The sequence below is a fragment of the Podarcis bocagei genome, assembly GCF_964188305.1.
Source record: "Podarcis bocagei genome assembly, chromosome: 3".
Taxonomy (NCBI): domain Eukaryota; kingdom Metazoa; phylum Chordata; class Lepidosauria; order Squamata; family Lacertidae; genus Podarcis; species Podarcis bocagei.
In genome coordinates, this window is record NC_138127.1 from 18870575 (window position 1) to 18892736 (window position 22162).

Below are 22162 nucleotides of genomic sequence, written 5' to 3' on the forward strand. Positions count from 1 at the left end.
AATTCAACTCCCAAAGCAAACCTCCCTGATTCACTGACTAAGAATGCTGCTGTCTATTACATGCAGCTTCCTCCCCAACACGCCAAAAAGGCTAAGTAATGCATTATACATGAAAACAAGGAGGGGCTGAAAGATCTGTCTCTGGAGCCTATTGTCTGTTGGACTCTGGGAACCAGAGGCCTAACACATTTACACATGGATATTCTAGGGCTGCAAATTCTAACAGCACCACTGTGTCCCACTATCCCAGAGACAGACCTCAATGCCCCTAATTACTATGACACTTGTTCCAGTTGGCTGCCACATCTTGTAGCTCCTTTGAAGAAGGAAAACCAGCCAAGAACTACAGAACTCGGGGACTTGTAGTTCATCACATGTTACACAGGGTAAGACACCTCTCTCAGTCTCTCAAAGTATAGCTAGAGTTTATTGTACAATCACTCTCCCTGCTTCACTCCCCTGGGATCAGAAACCTTTTTCAGCCGTGGGCTCAGACCATATGGTGTGCTGGACTATATTTTGAAAAAAATAATGAACCAATTCCTATGCCCCACAAATAACCCAGAGATGCATTTTAAATAAAAGCACACATTCTACTCATGTAAAAACATGCTGACCATCCATGGGCCGGATTGAGAAGGTGATTGGGCTGCATCCAGCCCACGGGCCTTAGACTGCCTACCCCTGTTCTAACACCATTTCTGATTAGCTGCTACATACCTCAAAAGATCTTGCAATATCAGGACAACTCCACACAGACACTGGAATACTAGTACAGTGGTACCTCGGGTTACATACGCTTCAGGTTACATACGCTTCAGGTTACAGACTCCGCTAACCCAGAAATAGTACCTCGGGTTAAGAACTTTGCTTCAGGGTGAGAACAGAAATCGTGCTCCAGCGGTGCAGCGGCAGGCCCCATTAGCTAAAGTAGTGCTTCAGGTTAAGAACAGTTCCAGGTTAAGAACGGTCCTCTGGAACGAATTAAGTACTTAACCTGAGGTACCACTGTATGCATAAACATCCCCAAGCAACCTCAACTGTTTTCCTTATGGTGACTTCCCATTGTTGGCAACCCAGTTCCAACATTGCTGGGTCCAACGTATCTTTCATTTAATACTTATGTAACCCATATGTAGCTGTTTTTCATATTCTATCGTTCAAATCCATCTATAATTGTCCTGTTTCTGGAGCAGCAGAGTATGGAAGTCTTGCAGTTCTCCAAACCACTATGTTCCACTGCCATGTTTACAAGAGGCAGACAGGAAGTAACATAGGCATCCACACAAGCTGACACCTTTAACCTATCCTGTTCCTTCTACACATGATAGCAACATAAAGCACATACTCATTCAGTTCCTCATGCTGGGCAGGCTACCGGTATCTTAAAATTTCTCTCTTCTGGGAACATGATCTCTGTTAGATCCTGTCATCGGATGAGGAAACAGCAACTAAGTTCAGCGCTGCAAGGGAATGTTCTTTTCCCATAAGCTGTGTGTTATTCCTGTCTCTCTCATATATATAGAAAGAGAGAGCGCATCTAGGCAACCCAAATTCTGTGCTGAGAAAAACAAAATCGCTGATCAGAGAAAGCATATTGCATAATTTCTCTTCATGATTGATTTTTCATTTCACATAATTTGCCTTGGCTTTACTAGATCAGGAGCAGCAAGGAACTTTCCAATGCACATATGCCCCATTGTACCCAACTATGGACCATACTCTCAGTCTGTTTTCTGGATTCCAAGATTTCCGCAGATATTTAACAAGCATTTTCAAGCATATCTTCAACGGGCAGAAAGTTTTAAAAGTAAAAACTGAGTTTTTTGAGAAATAAACTTCTGTGCCCAATGCCATATTATGTTGTTGTTTTCCTGCAGTCCCTACAGAAACAAAATCTTGTATCTACAGTGGTGCCTCGCGAGACGAAATTAATTCGTTCCGCGAGTTTTTTCGTCTTGCGGTTTTTTCGTCTTGCGAAGCACGGTGTCGGAAAAGTTTTTGAAAAGCTTCAAAAATCACCAAAGTCTTCAAAAACCTCAAAAAAGGCTACCACACCGCGTTCTATGAGTTGCTCCTCGAAGTCAAGTCGCAACTGTATTAACGGTTTTAAGAAAAAGGAAACAAACTTGCAAGACGTTTCCGTCTTGCGAAGCAAGCCCATAGGGGAAATCGTCTTGCGAAGCAACTAAAAAAACCAAAAACCCTTTCGTTTTGCGAGTTTTCCGTCTTGCGAGGCATTCGTCTTGCGAGGTACCACTGTATCTATTCCTTGGCTATTATAAAGCTACATGAGTGCTCTTTTTGTCAGCAGTTTGGACAACTATATCAAGGCCCAGGAAGTCTGATTTCCCAGGCAGCCTGAGCCTAAGGTACGCCTCCTCCAATGCTTAAGAAGCTGACCATCCCTGGTTTAGAAGGAACAGCATTGTCCAATCAGTTGTGAAGCAAGCAGTCAAAAAACTGTAGTATTCCAACCAACAGAAAGCAGCAGGACACATATTGTAAGAGATAGGGCCTTTGATACATACGGTCTTATTTTTTACTCAGGTTATTTCCATAAGCACTCTTTACAACATCTAAACAAGTGTGTGCTTACCTGTATTTATGAATGATGGCATTAAATAATTTCCCATCTCGCCAGCAGGTAGTGAAATTTTCACAACGAATACCAGCATAACCCTCAGTTGTCTGCTGTGTCCACAGGAGCAATCTCTCTTTAGCAGACATGTCCTCTGACTCTCCAGTAACATGGATGTCAGAAATCTGCATCAAAATAAAATAAAAACAGCCAAATTAAAATAAATTAAGATCACTATTAAGAATGCCATCAAATATCAGTAGCGCCTCAAACCCTCCCCCACCCCATCTCATTATGGGCCATTATTATTATGGGGTGGGGTGGGGGGCAGGGAGCTCAATCACAGCCCTAGCTCTTTTGGGCAAAGTCCCAAAGTGGCACAGATAACTTGGCATGAATCCCAGCTCCACTAATTCAAGCATGTCCCTGGGTGGTCTCTTCCATCACGAGTGCACGGAACCGAGTCTGACGCCTCCACACAGGAAGTACAGGACATTACAGAGTGGTGGGGGGCACAATAAAATCCTTCTCCAAGGATCCTAAATTTAAAAGAGGGCAATGGAGAGAAACGAAACAGAGCATAATAGCAAACAACGGATGGCCAACTGAAGAAGATAACAAGGGACGCACTCAGCAAGGGATCCTGTATGAGGCAATGGGAGTAGAAATAGGGACAACCTTATCAATAAGTAAAAAGGAAATGGCTGATCAAGCTTAGGTAGCAATTTTCTTGAAATTTTTTGTTTAAGAAACTAGAATCGGCCAGTGCCACCATCAAGGTTTTCACTGAACCTTCAGAGGGCAGCTGGGAAAATCCCATTAATTTCTAGATGGCTGGAACTCTGGAACCAGTGATACTCAGATGCACAGCTGAGTGCACTTAATGCACGTGGGGATTGTTTGTTTGAAAATGAAAGCACATCAAAGTATTTCAGTAAGTGGAAGGCCAACAGGTCGGGGGGGGGGGGTAGCATAAGCACCTTCTCTCTGATGCGTTGTCTTTACAAATGCATAGAAAATTTGAATTAGGTGGCTGCTTGTTCATGAGAAATGCCTTCTCCCACTCCCTGCTTCCCCTCACAAATTGTATTTTGAAGTGCACAGGACACAGAAGAACTGTCAGGAACAGCACATTTGGACATGGCTGTAGGTCTGGAAGCCAGTTTTTCACACTCCTAGCAAGGCCCCATTCAAAGGAAGACAGCTATGCAGACTGCAAGGCCTATGCTGGTCTCATGCCTGGCCCTGTCAGCCACGTGAACCACTGGAAATTGAAACATCAATCCCAACTCCCCAAATTAGAGGCGTGTCGACATGATCTCTCTCCCTTAAGAAGCTACTTTGTTCTGGTACATTTAAGGGCAATTATGCCAAGTATCTTTCCTAGTCGTCTCAGTTTCTATGCATGACAAAATATCCAGACCCATCATATACAGCAAATAAAACATGCGCCATGTTATTTGGGAGAGTTTATTAAAATGCTGGTGTCAACCAGAAGGGCCAGGTGTGCATTTTGGTGGGGAGGAGAATCACCCTAAATTTTCTTCTGTTAATTTTTCTTTATTTTCTTTAAATTATGCTTCTCTCCCCTGCACCCCACTTAAAATGTTATGGACTATTTCAAGCATGGAAGGAAGTGCAGAGTAATCTTTACAGCACAGGAGACTCCAAGTGGACTCTAGACCTTTCGCCCACAGTTTCAACAACTGTGTATATCGGAAACAACACTTCAGATTCTGTTTCCCATAAGTGACTATTTGCAGGCAGCAGAACAATCTCCAAGTGTCAGTTATATCCATGATGACTCATGCAAATGGCATGTACCAGCTAGGATACAAAACCAAGAACAAAGTCCTATTTTAAACTGCAGTTGCTAAATGCGCTTGTTTTCAGCTCAACTGAAGATCTGAAATGAGTATGTGAGTTACAATTGTTCTCACTTATATACCTACATATCGCAAAACACAATTTGCAGAAGTATTGATATAGTTAAGAAAATGACTTAAAAATCAAATACAGTGGTACCCCGCAAGACGAATGCCTCGCAAGACGGAAAACCCGCAAGACGAAAGGGTTTTCTGTTTTGGAGGCGCTTCGCAAGACGAATTTCCCTATGGGCTTGCATCGCAAGACGAAAGCCCATAGGGAAATGCTGGCGGTCGGGAGCAAAGACTTTCGCCCACAGCCGGCCTTCAGAAGAGGACCTCTTCTGAAGGCCGGCGGGGGGCAAAAGTCTTTGCTCCCCCCCGCCTGCCTTCCCCCCACCTGCCCCGGGCGATCTTAAAATGCTGGCGGGCGGGAGCGAAGCGTTCGCTGCCGACCCCCAGCATTTTAAAATCTCCAAGGGACAGCAGAGAAGTCTCTGTCCCGGGGAGGTTTTAAAATGCTGGGGGTCGGGAGCGTTCGCTGCCGACCCCCAGCATTTTAAAACGATGTTCCGAAGTGGGGAGGTGGGGCGGGAACATCTACCCCAGCCGCCCCACTTCGGAACGATGTTCCGAAGGGGGGAGGGGGGGCGGGAACAGCTGCCCCATCCGCCCCACTTCGGAACGATGTTCCGAAGGGGGGAGGGGGGGCGGGAACAGCTGCCCCAGCCGCCCCACTTCGGAACGATGTTCCGAAGTGGGGGGGTGGGGCGGGAACAGCTGCCCCAGCCGCCCCTCTTCGGAACGATGTTCCGAAGGGGGGAGGTGGGGCGGGAACAGCTGCCCCATCCGCCCCACTTCGGAACGCTGTTCCGAAGTGGGGAGGTGGGGCGGGAACAGCTGCCCCAGCCGCCCCACTTCGGAATGATGTTCCGAAGTGGGGAGGTGGGGCGGGAACAGCTGCCCCAGCCGCCCCACTTCGGAACGATGTTCCGAAGGGGGGAGGTGGGGCGGGAACAGCTGCCCCATCCGCCCCACTTCGGAACGCTGTTCCGAAGTGGGGAGGTGGGGCGGGAACAGCTGCCCCAGCCGCCCCACTTCGGAATGATGTTCCGAAGGGGGGAGGTGGGGCGGGAACAGCTGCCCCATCCGCCCCACTTCGGAACGATGTTCCGAAGGGGGGAGGGGGGCGGGAACAGCTGCCCCAGCCGCCCCACTTCGGAACGATGTTCCGAAGGGGGGAGGTGGGGCGGGAACAGCTGCCCCATCCGCCCCACTTCGGAACGCTGTTCCGAAGTGGGGAGGTGGGGCGGGAACAGCTGCCCCAGCCGCCCCACTTCGGAACGATGTTCCGAAGGGGGGAGGTGGGGCGGGAACAGCTGCCCCATCCGCCCCACTTCGGAACGCTGTTCCGAAGTGGGGAGGTGGGGCGGGAACAGCTGCCCCAGCCGCCCCACTTCGGAATGATGTTCCGAAGGGGGGAGGTGGGGCGGGAACAGCTGCCCCAGCCGCCCCACTTCGGAATGATGTTCCGAAGGGGGGAGGTGGGGCGGGAACAGCTGCCCCAGCCGCCCCACTTCGGAACGATGTTCCGAAGGGGGAGGGGGGGCGGGAACATCTGCCCCATCCGCCCCACTTCGGAACGATGTTCCGAAGGGGGGAGGGGGGCGGGAACAGCTGCCCCAGCCGCCCCACTTCGGAACGATGTTCCGAAGGGGGGAGGTGGGGCGGGAACAGCTGCCCCATCCGCCCCACTTCCGAACGCTGTTCCGAAGTGGGGAGGTGGGGCGGGAACAGCTGCCCCAGCCGCCCCACTTCGGAACGATGTTCCGAAGGGGGGAGGGGGGTGGGAACAGCTGCCCCAGCTGCCGGGCTTCGTAGCGCTGCTGCGAAGCCGGGCGGGGGGGTGGGAACACCTTCTGAAGGCGGGCAGGGGGCGAAAGTCTTTGCTCCCCCCTGCCTGCCTTCCCAGGGGCTTTTAAATCGCCCCGGACAGCGGAGAAGTCCTCCGCTGTCCGGGGCGATTTTAAAATGCCGCCCGCCAGCATTTTAAGATCCCCCGGACAGCGGAGAAGTCCTCCGCTGTCCCAGGGTTTTTTAAAATGCTGGGGGTGGGAAGAAAAGCCCTTGTCCCCCCCCCAGCCTTCAGAAGAGGTCCCGGGACAGACTGTCCCCGGACCTGGCCTGAAGGTGGTTTCCCTAGGAACGCATTAATTGATTTTCAATGCATTCCTATGGGAAACCGTGCATCGCAAGACGAAAAACCCGCAAGACGAAGAGAATTGCGGAACGAATTAATTTCGTCTTGCGAGGCACCACTGTATCAAATCCTGGTTTAATGAATAAACTAAGGGGTTTGGTTTTTTTATTTGACAACTCTAGAGCCCCAACCTTCCTTCAGCTCCTATCTCCACAATTTTAGCAACATATAGAGAAGAAAACTGGATAAATGTAAATGGCCCACCAGAAATCCTGTGTGGTGTTGGGGTCTCAGACTGGGCGACTATGAAGGCAGGCTCAGACATTTTATTCCCTAACATCATCAAGGCACTTTGCAGGCAGAGGAAAACTGCCAGCCTAATCTCTGCTTCCCTAAAGTGCCACCTCTGCAGATGGCGAGCAGGATCAGATGACATGAGGCATCGATAAGCTCCCACCTGGCCTCAAATTATAGCTGTTGTCTCTAGCCTGGCTCCTCAGCAATTTGTCTGAACAACTTATCACTCAGTGCAGCTTGAGATGCTACAGAGTGCCTAGGAGCATTGCCTGAGTCTGTCTGTCTGACAACCTTACAATGCGGCTCAAATGAAAGTGGGGGACAGGGAGTGGTTTGAATAATGAAATATCATGAATTAGAAATGCTGTTTTAGAAACTTTCAGGATCAGAAAACCAAATTTCAAAGAATTACTTGTTTATATTAATGGGCCCATTTAAGATAAAAAGGATAATTTCAAAAGCTAGATGCACATCACTACAGTTAGAAAAATAAAATAACTATTGTTAACTCATTAAAACCAATAATTGCTATTCATAGCTTTAAAGCAGGTAATCCCTTGCAACTCACTAATTATTATCACATAGAGATTCAGTAATCAGCATAAGTTCATTCTCTTTATACAGAATTGAAGTGAGAAGATTACTGAAAAGAACCAAAAAGTATACAACAAAATCATATTTCTCAAACTTTAGGGCTGCAATCCTATATACACTGATCCAGCAGCCATCCCTACCGAACACAGAGGAATTTAACCTCTGAGTAAATATGCATAGGATCGTGCTGCAGGATCAGGACCTCTTCTAATTCCCATTAAATTCAATGAACATGACATTTCCCATTGAAACCAAAAGTGAAACATTTTATTACCTGTGTGGCTACAGATTTATTAATGGGCCTTTAGCCTGCAAAAGTGGACATGGATTTGCATATGACACAAAGCACATGGACATGTTACGCAAATCTGTGTCCACTTTTGAGAGTTGGCAGGAGGGCCCAATCCTCAGACAGTGAAGTGAGCCCTAAAAATCCTGAGGAAACCTGCTTCTGGGTTGCGCGCGCACACCCACCCACCCACACCCACACCCTTTTCTACACATAGACCTCAGGGGAAACATTTCTACCCCAGTCTTCTTCCTGACACCTGAGAATTTCTTTTCTCTTCTTGCTGGACAAAGAAACATGTAACCCTGCAAAGCCCAAACAGCCAGACACAGGTTTTCTACCTCAGTGAGGCAACAGAGTAGATGCAAAATGGGGGAAGACCCACACTACACCAGGTTGAGGGAAGCCATGACCCTTTCCCTTCTCCATCTTATTTCTTTGCGCTAGGCTCCAGGCCAAGCTTGGAGGTGTGTGGAGAAGAGATAAATTGGGCATGTCTTTTTTGCTTCCTTTCTGATTCCTGACACCAGAACAAAATTCACAGTGGAAGGGAGAGGAGGGAAGCAAATCTGTCCATCAAGGATTTAACAGATATTGGTTAGTCATACTATAACATTTTAAAAAATAATAATAATGTCCCTACTTTTGGTCTGAGCTAAATCCCTCCCCTCTCCAACTCCTTAAATTCAAAAGTAATAATAAAAGTGTAAATTAATTCTGCTGTTGGTGTGTCCTTTTTTCTTTCTTTTTTGCCTCATTCTTTATTCATTCAGATAACCAACTTGAAAAGGAAACCAGCTTGTCTGTAATAGTATAATGCCTTATAAGCTACTTCAAGTAATCAGACTTTTCACATGAAAATCTAGAGTGCATGTGACTATATTTGTGATCATGAGGCTAGCAGATACAACCCAAAGGTTTGCGTAAAGGGCTCTCTTCAGAAGTGCCACATATTTGCCTTTAACACCTTATATCAACAGCAATAATCAGCCAATTTTATACTCTGCCCTGGATTATGTATTCTGAGGCAGGAGGGCAAACAGAGACACCCTTTCCTCATTTGCAATAAAGTGCTGTGTATGCTGATAACAGAAGCTGACGTGATTCTACAATCACTCAGAGATAGTCTGAATATAGGTTAAGCCGGCCAATAAATGTATGAGAGCCAACCTGAATGTTATTAAAGAGGCCCTGGTTGCTACTGCAAACCCTAGCTAGAATTTGAGCCAGGGTTCAGCTCCAACTGGAACCTGCTGACAATGCTAATGGTTCATGCCTGGTGAAGCTCCACATGCTTCTGATCAATGTACAGTGGTACCTCGAGTTACAAACACCTCAGGTTACAAACGCTTCAGGTTACAAACTCCGCTAACCTGGAAGAGTTACCTCGAGTTGAGAACTATGCCCCAGGATGAGAACAGAAATTGTGTGCCGGCAGCGCATCGGCAGCAAGAGGCCCCATTAGTGAAAGCGCGCCTCTAGTTAAGAACAGTTTCAGGTTAAGAACAGACCTCCGGAACGAATTAAATTTGTAACTAGAGGTACCACCTTGCCACTTCACACACAATACTAAGCCATGGCTAACTAAACTATAGCTTATTAAACGATGTCTTGGTGTTATGTATAAACTCTTCCCACTGGCTTAACTACGGCTTGTTTACTGCCAACAAACCATGATTTGAAGCCATGGTTTGTTGCTGGCTTATTATCCTTGGGTTGTTTTAACTATGGCTTGGTGTTATATGCAAACCCAACACCCTTTCTTCACTACGGTACCGAACAGTCAACGAACTACAATGGCATGAGACAAAAGGAGCTGGGAAACTAAACAAACTTCAGAGAAACAAGCCATGGTTTGTGTAATCATCTGTGGGACTACTTGGAATAATTTAAGATTTGCTAAACAAATCACAGGTTATATGTGAACCAGACCACTGAATTATTATGGCCCGGTCACAAATGCCTGGGACTAAGAGGTAGAGTTTTCTATATCAGAGGACTCGGGACAGCTGCAAATTGAGCAGTTCTTCTATTTAATAAATAAATAAAACAAGATCATGTTTGCTAAGATCAGCTCTCCTACAAAAACAATAAGACAAAAGCCTTTTTGAAGAGCGGAAACACCCAGCAAGATAAGTGGGTCCATGAGCTTTCAGCAGAGAAAGAATCAGAGCTGCAGAAAGCTGGGAAGTTGAATGGGAGCAAACAGTGGAACTGAAGCAGGAGGCCCAAAAGCCATGAGCTTCACCACTGTGTCCACACATTCCCAAACTCACTGCCATCTTGTCCCTATGCCTCCTAGTATGTGGCACCAACACCACATTTGGGAGGCTATTGCTGTGGTTCACACACCGCGTGAGCGGCTCTTGCCAAGGGCAGGGTGGATTCAAGAAAGAGGACAGCACCAGCAGTGGGCTAAGGTGCCAGAATCTAAGGATGAAGGTGTAAGAGAAATGAAGGAACCCGAGTTAGGGAAGGAGGAGAAAAGGAGCTGAAAATGGAAAGTGTCAAGGGGGGGAAAGGAGAGATCCATGATTTGGGTAAAGGAAAAGTTATACAGTATGAGCAAGGGAGAAATTGATAGCCAAGTGAAATTTGGAGGAGTGAGGAATGGATCATGGATCAAAAATCCAAGGCAACATGGAGGCCAAAGAGTAATACAGGTGTAGACAGAGGATTTCACAAACCAAACTGAATGAACCAGACATCTTATGTAGCTAAACATCTCTCAATTTAAATTAACAAAGATTTATGCCTTTATGAATACATAGGTCCTAGTGATTTTGAAAAACGAAACAGAAAATACTAATTATTAATAATGGGTTTAGGTAGATTGTAGCTTGCAAAAAATATATGTATACATCAGTGTGTATATTAACCAGCGACAGAGCCAGCTTGTTTCTCAGTTCAAGAACAGGGGGCATTTCACTCATTCAAATTATATACAGTTGAATGGTTACATGTTGTATACTTAACACAGCGTTCCATGTGGAATCAAGAAGCACAGTAATGTAAAAAGTGGCAAGTTCCCACCTTAGATATCTGAGCAATGCATTGAATGTACCTCTTAGATCCCGCCTATTTACGATAGCAAGCCTTGCCCATTATCACTATCGCTAGGGCTAGCTTTATGGAAATGATGACAGCAACATAGTCTGCGGATACACACTAGAGAATGGCCATATGTTGCAACTTATTTGGCGCCTTACTCAAAATGTTATATCCAGTAGACAAACTGGATGGCAAAAATTAACTGAAACACATGCTAGGTACAACGGGTACAAACATTTTAAAATTAACTCTTCTGAAAAATCATTCATTTGGGGGGGTCTGTGTTTTTTTTTTAAATTTATAAAGTTATTTTTCAATGCAAGTGCAGCTAACCTCAAAACCCACAGGCGTTCAGCAACCGTTATTGAAGTAGTTATGAAATACCCAGCATGCAAAAATCAAATATTGCTCAAGGATTTTAATATGTATTTTTTGGGAAAACTATATACTATTCTAGCGCTACGGTATATTTACCTTGCTCCTGTTTGGTAAAATGCTATGAGCTTCATTTTCCTGGGAAAGAGGCAGAGACACGGATTTCGGAAATCCTTGCTGCAGGTGGGTTTGATTTTGAAGTTTAGCCGGATGCCGGTTATAACTGTTTTCCCATTTGGGGGAATCACCAGCGATTCCAGAAAGAGCCTTGGATAGTGCATTTTCTTCATACTGCTTGTTTAGCACACAATTTGAGCCAGATTCCTTTTCAGAATTTACTCCCCTGTTTTTCTGGAATGTTAATTCTCCTTGGATCCCGTTGTGAGAAGATTTCTTGTCCTGTGTGCTGCAACTGGGCTTGCGTTTTTTGGGACTCTTTTCCAGATCTTCAGTTAACAGTCTCTCTTTTTCTTCAGACTTACTAGCTCTTCTGTCTTTAGCACAAGCACCATTCCCACTGCTTGAATCATAGCTTGCCCCACTCACCAGTTTTGCTTTAACAAGATCAGCGTTAACATCGGTACTCACAGTCAGATCAGTTCTGTCCAGCAGAGCCTTCTGTATAACGGACTCATGAATTGCCAGCTCTCTGGGATGTGTTGCTGTTGCTGTCTCTTTAGAACGATTTGCTTTGAATTGAATTTTCCCCTCATTTTCCTTAATCTTCTCTGGCTCTCTCTCATCTTCAGCTTGTTTCCTTCTTGATTTCCTCCTGAAGTATTTTCTTCCAGGGGAATGTTTTGCAGGACTTAAGGGAGCTCTGGCTGGATCCAAACACGGTTCGTCTTTGTCAGCCCTCACACATCCACAGACATTCCCCATCTGGCTCAGAGTGTATCAAAGCCACACAGACTCTGTAATTTTACTAAGTTTACATGAGCAGAAATCATTTTCAGACTGAGCTAAAACCTCCAGCTTATATCCCTAATATCTTTCAGGCTGAACTCCCGGTCCTCAGGACGTAGCCATTTTGCTTATGAGAAATGCATACGCAATAAATGTTGTGGCATTGTGCCCAGGCCGGGCCTGTGTCTGATTAGACACTGAGGCTTATTTCTGGACACCAATCCTCTTAAGCAAACATCACTGCCTCAGCATTAAACTGTAATGCCGATGGCCTTTTTGCACCGATGACATAGCATCTATCAGAAACAGAAAAGCCTTGTGCAGATGTGACTTTATATGCCTGACAACTGAAAGAGAAAGTAATACAATAAAACAAAGCCCTAAACCAACACTACAGATACAGAGTCAACACCAACAAGGCAAGAAATATGTTCCTTTCGAAGTCAGTTTTTAAAAATCTGGTTACGAATAATACACAGGAAAATATAAGATTATTCTTTCCAGGTCAATGCTCCAGACTAACTAACTACTAAGAAAATACCAGAAATTAATAGACTTAAAAAATTGACCATGGTCCAAGCACCTGCAAGTGAGAGCAACATGTCCCATAAATTGATATTTAGCTGGAGATTTTTGAATAGCAGGAAGAGCAAAGAAAACGAAAACACAGTGGGTGAATTTATGTAGAAAGCTATGAATAAAATTCTTGCAAACTGGGGATTACTTGGTACTAGGGTATAATCTTATAAGCTTCTTTGGTTTCAGCAAGAAAGTTTTTGTTTTCTCTCCTCCAATGAGTCTATATATTTATATTTTTTACAATTCTACCTAGAATTACAAAGCAACCTTAACTATGTCTACTCAGAAGTAAGACCTACTGAATTCATTGGGGCTTTCTCTGAGATGAGTGGGGTCAGAACCGCAGCCTTAATTATTGGCAGCAGGAATTAAGATGTGCCACACATTGTTGCAGCAAACAAGTCCCTGTATGGAATCTCATGTGAATCCTGAGTGGCCATTGCTAGCCATTTGATTTGGGGCTTACACCACAAAGTCCTCCTCTTTGGACTGAACAGTGGTGTTCCAAACCACAAGCCGTGCTCGCTGTGGATTTTTTGGTCAAGTTAATTTGCCACAGATACAGGCAGGAAAAGCTAGAGGTAGCAATGTGGAATTGGCCACAGTACCTTTAGGTCAGGTATGAGGTACCTTTAGTCCTCCAGATGTTGCTGAACTAAAACTCCCACCATCTCTGGCTATTGGTCATCTTGCCGGAGCTGATAGCACTTGTAGCTCAGTAACTTCTGCAGAGTCAAAGGTTTCCACAGCTCCTTAGGGCAAACAAACATGGTACCCCAGGTGCTACTTAAAGTTTGCTGCATGACTGCTTCCTTCCTGTGGTGAGCCAATCATGGCCAGGCACTCAGTGCCAGGTGTAACTCTCACTTGCCCCATGTCTTGCCTTATAACTTACCATATTTTTCGCCCCATAGGACGCACCGGCCCATAGGACGCACCAAGTTTTTTGGGGGGAAATAAAGAAGAAAAAATTTATTTCCCCCCCAGGCGCTTGTGGGGCAGGCAGCGGGGAGAAGAGCTCTTCTCCCCGCCGCCCGGCTTGCGATCAGGTCCGGGGACAGCAGGGAGACGCAGCGCGTCTCCCTGCTGTCCCAGGAGTGGTGGGACAGGCAGCGGGGAGAAGCGCTCTTCTCCCCCCCCCGCCCGCCTTGCGATCAGGTCCGGGGACAGCAAGGAGACGCAGCGCGTCTCCCTGCTGTCCCCGGAGTGGTGGGGCAGGCAGCGGGGAGAAGCGCTCTTCTCCCCGCCGTCAGCCTCCAAACCACTTCGGGAGACAGCGGGATGGCGGCGTTCCGCCTCCCTCTGTCCCCCGACCTTGTGGGGCTGGCGCTGGGGCTCTCCTGAAGCCTGGAGAGCGAGAGGGGTCGGTGCGCACCAACCCCTCTCGCTCTCCAGGCTTCAGTGAAAGCCTGCATTCGCCCCATAAGACGCACCCACATTTCCCCTTCATGTTTGGAGGGGGGAAAGTGCGTCTTATAGGGCGAAAAATACGGTAAGTGTGTTCTCTGAGCAAGTCTCTCTCTATGCTACCAGTATTTTGTACCATGAAATGCAATTTCCCACTATCATGTAAGGAAGAAGGCTTCCAAGTTTCACCATCACCTAGCCTGTGTCATTTTAATCAGTCCACCTCAGGGGAAAAGTGAAGGCCCAGAACAAACGCTGGCTTGAGTCCTTCCTGGGCACGTCTGCTATTCCATCTAAAATCATTAATGCGAGGTGACATCATGATGCGGTAAAGACAAGTCTGCCAGAAACACTCAGTTATCTCCTACGGTGTGCCATTACATCATTTTGCAATCATTCCACAAGGGAAGTGGGAAAAGATTTAATACTATGGCAAGCCCCACACACTACACACTTTCTTAAGCAGGTAAGCAGAAGAGCTTATTTTTTGCATTTATATCCCACCATTTTCGCCAAGGAGTACATGGTTCACCCTTCCCCTCCTTAGTTAATCCCTACAATAACCTTGATAGGTTAAGAGGATGTGACTGGCCCAAGGTCACCCAGTGAACTTCATGACTGAGTGGGGATTTTAACCCTGATCTCCCAGGTCCTGGTCTGACAATACACCACACTGGCTTCCTAGAACATTTGGCTCACACAGGAATTTGCTATAGTCGTTTTTTAATCACAAGCTCCTGCGTGTGCTGCAGCAGCTGAAGCATTGATGGGATGGAGCTGCTTGCCAGGTATGTACTTTCATTAACTGCTGCACATGCAGTTAACCCAATCTTAACCTGGCTGTGAAATTCAGCTGAAAAGACCAAGTATGAACATTTTATCCACAACGAGGGGGGCATATCAGACAAAGTAATCAATTTTTTTAATGGATAAATATAAAAAAGAGAACATGGCCTTTAAAAGCTCTCACATTACAAATGACAGTCCATAATATATCTAATAGGAACCACAAAGAAAAGGGTAACTGTTTCCCTCCTATAGCTACGGATTAAATTGCTGACATTAAATAACTCCGTGTTTAGATCTCCGAGAGGATCAGTCATTGACCTCTTGCCTGCCGGTTTTAAATCATGAGCAGATTAAAAGCTGGAGAAAGGTTTCAATGTCTGGAGACAGTCCAGAGGTATGCTTCAGAGGAAGATGTTTCTACCCAACCACATGCTGCTACACAGCCAGTAGCAGGCCCTAACAAGAGAATAAGCTTTTAAGAGCCCTGCTGCACTAATGGTGTGGTACCCCTTTCCCAGGCTCAACATCTTTTGTATTCCCAAGATAAAACAACTCACTTAATGTGCAGGAAAGCCAGCTGGTTCTGCTTTAAGGGATTAATTCCTGCAGCATCAAGCATTTACAGGTGAAGCAGTGGTGAAAAATGTCTCTCTCCACTGCAGGGGGGCTCCAAGAACATTTTACTGAGATGAAATATTTACATCTCGAGCATGTGGTAGCTTGTACACATGCTCTCTTGGGGAAATAAACAGAAGAGCTACCCTTGAAAAGACACATTGCTTCTCAGAAGCAACTAAATGAAATTTGTAGTGGACTTTGTGCTCAAAAGGAGGTTTGAGTACCCCACATTACAGTTTTGTGATGTTAGTGGTTGTGTGGACAAAGCTACACCTTAACTGTTGTGATGTGGGCCTGGCTCAAAAAACAAAAACCCCTCAATATTTTGTTAGTGACTTTTGCAATAAATAAATAACTGCATAAGTATATTATGGTGATTTGGAAAGGAGGGGGGGGGGAAACAGGGTTATGTTTCACCACATACAACATGAGTAGATAATGGATCAAAATAATGTTTATCCTAATTCACTATGCTGTTATTATTATGATTAATTGCTCTGCAGATGTAGCTTCTTCAGCTTAGGACAAGTACGTACATACATTTTAAAAAAAACCCCAGTTTTAACTCCATTTTGGTTCATAACGAAATAAGTAAATAAAAGAAAAAATAAAAGAAAATGAACAGGACAGCCTAAAAAACAAAAAACTAATTCCAGTTTATATAAAGCCAAATGCTTGCTGAAACAAAGGGTGTGGGGGTTGGGTTTGTTTGTTGTTTTTGTCACCTCACAGGTTTTTGCCACAAAAACTGAGGGAGCCAAATGGGCCTTGCCTCCCTTCAGAAGACATCCTATAGCTTAGGATGGCTTTCTCCAGTCTGATGCCCTGTAGATGCCTTGAACTAAAACTCCCATCAGCCGCAGCCTGCATGGCCACATGGTCAAGGATTGTGGGAGTTGTAGTTCAAGCATGTGGAGGAGATCAGGTTGGGGAATGCTGAATTTGGATTTAAAACATCAATAATACAAGAGAAGATTCTAATACTGCAGGGAAAGCAGAAACACAATTCAATCTGTTGTAATTAAATGAGGCTTTCAGATTCCAAAGGTCATTTAGGGTGTGTGACATCCAAAAGTCCATATATACGTTATCAGAGAAGCATCATTGAAAGCAAAAGTACTATTTAACTCTCATGCAATATTTGAATGAGCTCATGCCTAGTAACACTATTTTTCAATCATAAGCAACTGTTAACTAGGAAGGAGGTAATTTAGTGGCTTTGCTAGCATGCTGAAAACACACACAAGTTGGCTTACTGATAGTAAAATAATTCATAACCTGCTCATGAGTGAGTGGAATCCAGGTGGGAATTAGAATCATCAATTAAAATCCAAATGGTCCCCAAAAGAAGCAATAATACAGGAACAATCGCTCAGGATAAATTCATGCACTTCATACCGTTTTCTGTTCCATAAACCTTTCACTATTTGCACATCTAACTATTCCTGCTTAGATTTTGTAATCAGGAATATATGTTAAGTTCTCCAACTAGGTACTGCTTTTGAAATTTCTAAATCGAAGTTCAAATAAATGCAAACAGCATAGCTTTAAATGCTCTACCTACTCTTAAAAGGCAGATAACATTTAAAATTCTGCACCACAGTTCCTAACAACATGGTATTTATGGTAAATGGTGATTAAGAATCACATGGGCCACAGAATTTACAAACAAAATGCAACTCTCAGGCACTGAAGTCGAGAAACAACAATACCAGTGTTGCATACCGTAAGAACCAGAAGGATACATTACAGAAATTCTTTAAGTACAGTCAGTGCCATAATTCTAGTGCCATCTAGCGTGATCAACCATAACCAACACACTCAATATTTACAACAAGAAATAACAGCTCTTTTATAAACAACAACAACTGCTGAGCACACTTGTAATATGCTGTAGAAGGTATTAAAAGTTCAAATAAAGACAGAATAACTAGACGTAAGACAAACTGCTTAAAATAAACTGCATGAAATAAAGCTGGACAGGACTTTATTGGCTTAAGTACAAGAGCTCTAGCTGAAATGGCTTCAGGGTTTTCAAAGAAACACTTCACAGCCATTCAGAAAAATCTTATTTCACTTCCTTATAGGAGATGAGTTGCCAAATTAAACAAACTTTGTAATCAAGAGAGTTCAACTTGATAAATACCCAATATTCCAGCACATTCTATTCTTTTTAAACAAGTTTATTTTTATTATTTGATTTTTTTAAAATATTGTTTGACAAAAAAGCAGTAATAACGCCTCCACTTTCAACTCATAGTGTTCTTCATAGACATTATGCAGTTGGAGGGAAAGGGAGGGGAGGGGGAGAGAGAGGGTAGCGATCTCTCATTCTATTGCATAGAATTTGTGGAGGGTTCTATGTTTTGACAACACAAATAATTTACTGTGGTGAGTATATCCTTTCAACGATCACAAGAAGCAGGTACAGGAGAGGGACTTTCTTTGGAGTGTTTCTAGGACGAAGGTGAAACTGTAAAGCTTCCTTGTTATTTTTGTTATTGTTATGTTGTTATATTATATTGTTATTTGTTATATTTATAGTTCTGAAATGTTGCTTTTTTATATGTTGTTATAGTTGCTACTATGTAGTTTTGCTACGTTCTTAGGAAATTCTTTTTGCACTGTTTGATTTTGAAATACCGTATTTTTTCCTAAATTTTTGAAGTTTAAAATAAGGGGTCGTCTTATACACAGATAGTGCATAGTGCATTTTTTTGATTTTGAGTCCCAAAAAACACGGGGCGTCTTATACACGGGGGTGTCTTATACATGGAAAAATACGGTATATTGCTTCCTTTGTCGCAAACTGCTTTAAACATGATTTGTATGGGAAAGCGGCATACAAATAAAATGAATGGACCATGATAGCAATGTCTTACAGCAAATGCAACTGACCTGTAGAAAGGACACTGTGAACTGAAAACAGAGACATTAAATTTTCAAACACATGATGGAAATGACATCCACAATGGGGAAGGGTGTTCCAGAAGGATCTAGGGCAGAAGACACAAGATCTACCCACTCTGGAAGAATGGCAGATGAAGGTGATTGACTATATGGAGCTGGCGGAAATGACTGGCAGAATCCGAGACCAGGGAGAAGAGTCAGTGGAAGAAGATTGGAAGAAATTTAAAGACTATTTACAGAAATATTGTAAAATTAATGAATGTTAGAATGATGTTGGATAGAAACTAAGTGGTTTTTAGCTGCAATACTATAAGGGAATATGAAAAATGGATTACTAATAGGTAAAAATTTAATGTTACAATATTTTAAGATTAAAGATTAGGATAAATAAAGAGGGGAAGGATTTGCTGAACCAACAAACTGAATTGGAATACAAAAAAGGGAGGCGTGAGGAGGTCCAGGAAACAAGCTAATGAAAAATAAGTAATGGAAAGATTGAGTTGTTTTTAATTACTTTTATTTTGTATTTTTCTTTTTTCTATTTTTATTTTGTAATATTTTGAAAATCTTAATAAATATCTTATAAAAAAAAACAGAAGGATCTAGGGCAGACATAGGCAAACTTGGCCCTCCAAATTTTGGGGGGACTACAATTCCCATCATCCCTGACCACTGGTCCTGTTAGCTAGGGATCATGGGAGTTGTAGTCCCAAAACATCTCGAGGGCCAAGTTTGCCTGTGCCTGGTCTAGCGCAGAGCTTTCCAAACTTTTCATGTTGGTGACACACTTTTTAGACATGCATCATATCATGACACAGTAATTTGGTTACTAGCAAACAGGTGGTTAAACTTACTAACCCCTTTTCAGCCCTGGGAGTAGTGTGGGGAGCGTTGGTGCGACACGCCTGCACACTGCAACCGATACACTAACATGACGTGACTCAGAGTTTGGAAAGCTCTGGTCTACTAGGGAATAGACCCCACTACTGCCTGTTTCCTCCTGGGGCTTCAAGGTAAGTTACTGAAGGAGGCGCAACAGTAGTAGCACCCACAGCATTGCATCCATTTAAATGCTGCCGGCACCCCTATCCTATCACATCTGACAAGGGCCGCCAGGGGTGGAGTTTCAAATTGGAAGTGCACTGAAACTGACTAGTCATCTTACCTGAAAGTGCAAAATTATGGTCCATATCAATCCCAAAGTCAATTTGGGATTCCCGTCCGTAATGTCATCGTTCCTAATGTTCACCAGTTTCACCTGTCGAGAGGAGGAAAAGAACTTTAAGAACATAGGATGACCCTGCTGGATCAAATCTAGGGCCCATTAGTCCCACATTCGTTTTCACAGGGGCCAACCAGATGGAAAAGAGGCAAGCAGGACTTGAGCGCCAGAGCACGCTTACTCCCTGAGGTTTCCAGAAACCTTGCTGTGGAGGCAGAACATAGTTGTTACTGCTAGTAGACAGTTAAACAACTGGAGATGAAAACATTCATTCTGACTCTTCTGCGTGATCGCAATAAAGAATACAGTGGTACCTCAGGTTAAGTACTTAATTCGTTCCAGAGGTCCGTACTTAACCTGAAACTGTTCTTAACCTGAAGCTAATGGGGCCTCCTGCTGCCGCCGCACAGCCAAAGCACGATTTCTGTTCTCATCCTGAAGCAAAGTTCTTAACCTGAAGCACTATTTCTGGGTTAGCGGAGTCTGTAACCTGAAGCGTATGTAACCTGAAGCGTATGTAACCTGAGGTACCACTGTACTTGCATTCTCAATAACTTTAATAATAAACATAGTGGGCTGCATTTCCAATTTTGGTTTCTCCTCTTGATGCTTTTCAGGCAAAGCAAAAGATTGCCTCTCTGTGTCTGAGTACAGGAGGAAACACTCTTCTGCCAATTTCTGTTCAAGCTTAGATGGCTAAGAAGGAATGGAGAGTCTTCCTAACACAAGAAGCATGGAGAAATAGCAAAGAGAAAACATGGAGGATCTTGGATTCTGTCCAGGATCACATGACATTAGGCTTTCCTGGGCTACAGCTACTTCCCCTACTCTATACTGGGAAGAGTTTAGCTGCATAAAAAAGCCTGTAAGGGAGAGCCTGGCCAATTAAAACAAAAGAAAGCAAATTGCATTAATATTTACACTAGTAGCACCACCAGCAGCAGTAATATTTTTATTATACTAACAGCTCTTCAACTATTCAAAAAGGAGCACACACACTGACTATTTAACAATATTATAGTCCTGCAGTTTTGGAATAAACTTCAGTTGTATTTGCGACTTCTATATCTCCTAATTTAAGCAATATGGGAGCCCTATTATAATGCTGCTGTCACACAATTATTTGCTTATTAAGTTAGAATAAGAATACTCTGATTAAAGAGAGGTATGTGGTGCTTATCCTGATAAAAACGTATTTGGGGATATTGTTTAGCAGCCAATTAAACTCAAGTGTCCTGTTGTTTTCCGACCTGTTCATATTATTAAAACTACATTTCACAAGAAATATACTCTACACTTAAAGCAATTAAGCAAGATGGAAAGCCTAATTATAAATCTCCAAGATGTAAAAGAAGTTGTTCTTTTATAACAAAATGGCGCAATATATTTTGCTATGGGGTTTTCTACCTAAAGAAAAGGGGAGGGAGGCTGCAGTACATGAAATGAAGAGAAGAGAAAACCCTCAAAGATCCCTAGAAATTAATAGGTCTATAAAGGTATGGATACGATTTAAGTAAATTTTTAAAAGCCAAACAATTACTTAGCACAAACATGTGGGTTCCTGGAAAGAAGATTGTGCCTCTTCACTCCTCCTCCAGTCCTGCTGCTGCTGTACTGTTATGAGTTAAGGCTCAGCCATCCCCATACTCGGCCCTCCAGATGTTTTGGGACTACAACTCCCATCATCCCTAGCTAACAGGACCAGTGGTCAGGGATGATGGGAATTGTAGTCCCAAAACAGCTGGCGGGCCAAGTTTGGGGGTGCTTGAGTTAAGCCGTGGTTTGACTTAGTAGTACATCAAACCCTGGCTTGTAGTTTATCTTGCTCTAGAGAAATCACAAGCTGAAACCAAAGTTTTCTAGGGTAGGTTTGAGGAACCTTTGGTCCTCCAGATGTTGCTACGATGCCCATCATCCCTTCTCCATGAGCTAAGACTGTTGGGGCTGATTAGAGTTGAAGTTCAGTAACATCTGGAGGGCTACAGGTTCCTCACTACTGTTCTAAGATTCATAGCAGAGTGGCAGCAGCAGAACCAGAGGAAAAAGCACATTTGGAGCAGGTAACCAACAAATTATTTTTTGCAGCCAAAATAAGATCAGATGCTAGCTAGGTGTTGATGGATCAATTTATAGCCAGCCTGTGTCAATTAATGCATGTATTCATTCATAAATCCATTCTATCCCAATTCTACATTAATTTGCAGATTTTAAAAAATACTGCATGAAAATTCACTGAAACATTAAATATTATTTTTTCACAAATTGCAGATTCATAAAAGTAATTTATTTTAAAATATGTTTTTTTATTTACATTTTTGGTGCATTTTTTGAGCTGAGAGCCGCAGAATAAAACTTACAGTGAAAAATCAAAGCAACAACTCCATTCTGATGCACACATTAGTTTGGGAGATGCCAATCAGGTCAGCTCACATTATTTTGCCAATAATGAATTCCTCAAGCCTCCCTAGATGTAGCCCTA

General features: G+C 43.8%; 1 protein-coding gene across 11 annotated transcripts in view; it reads right to left on the bottom strand.

The window, feature by feature from the left end:
- Window positions 1-22162, bottom strand: part of LOC308583243 (dystonin-like) — a 313796-nt gene that overhangs the window by 195613 nt on the left and 96021 nt on the right. For 10 of the 11 annotated variants that reach the window (XM_081187021.1, XM_081187022.1, XM_081187032.1 and 7 more), the window contains 2 exons: window positions 19627-19719; window positions 2600-2766 (listed from right to left, as the gene is read on the bottom strand). In XM_081187021.1, coding sequence (XP_081043147.1) covers window positions 2600-2766; window positions 19627-19719 — 260 coding nt within the window. Of the gene's footprint in view, window positions 1-2599; window positions 2767-11351; window positions 12272-19626; window positions 19720-22162 lie in introns of those variants that run through there. The other variant, XM_081187027.1, reaches the window with a different exon arrangement.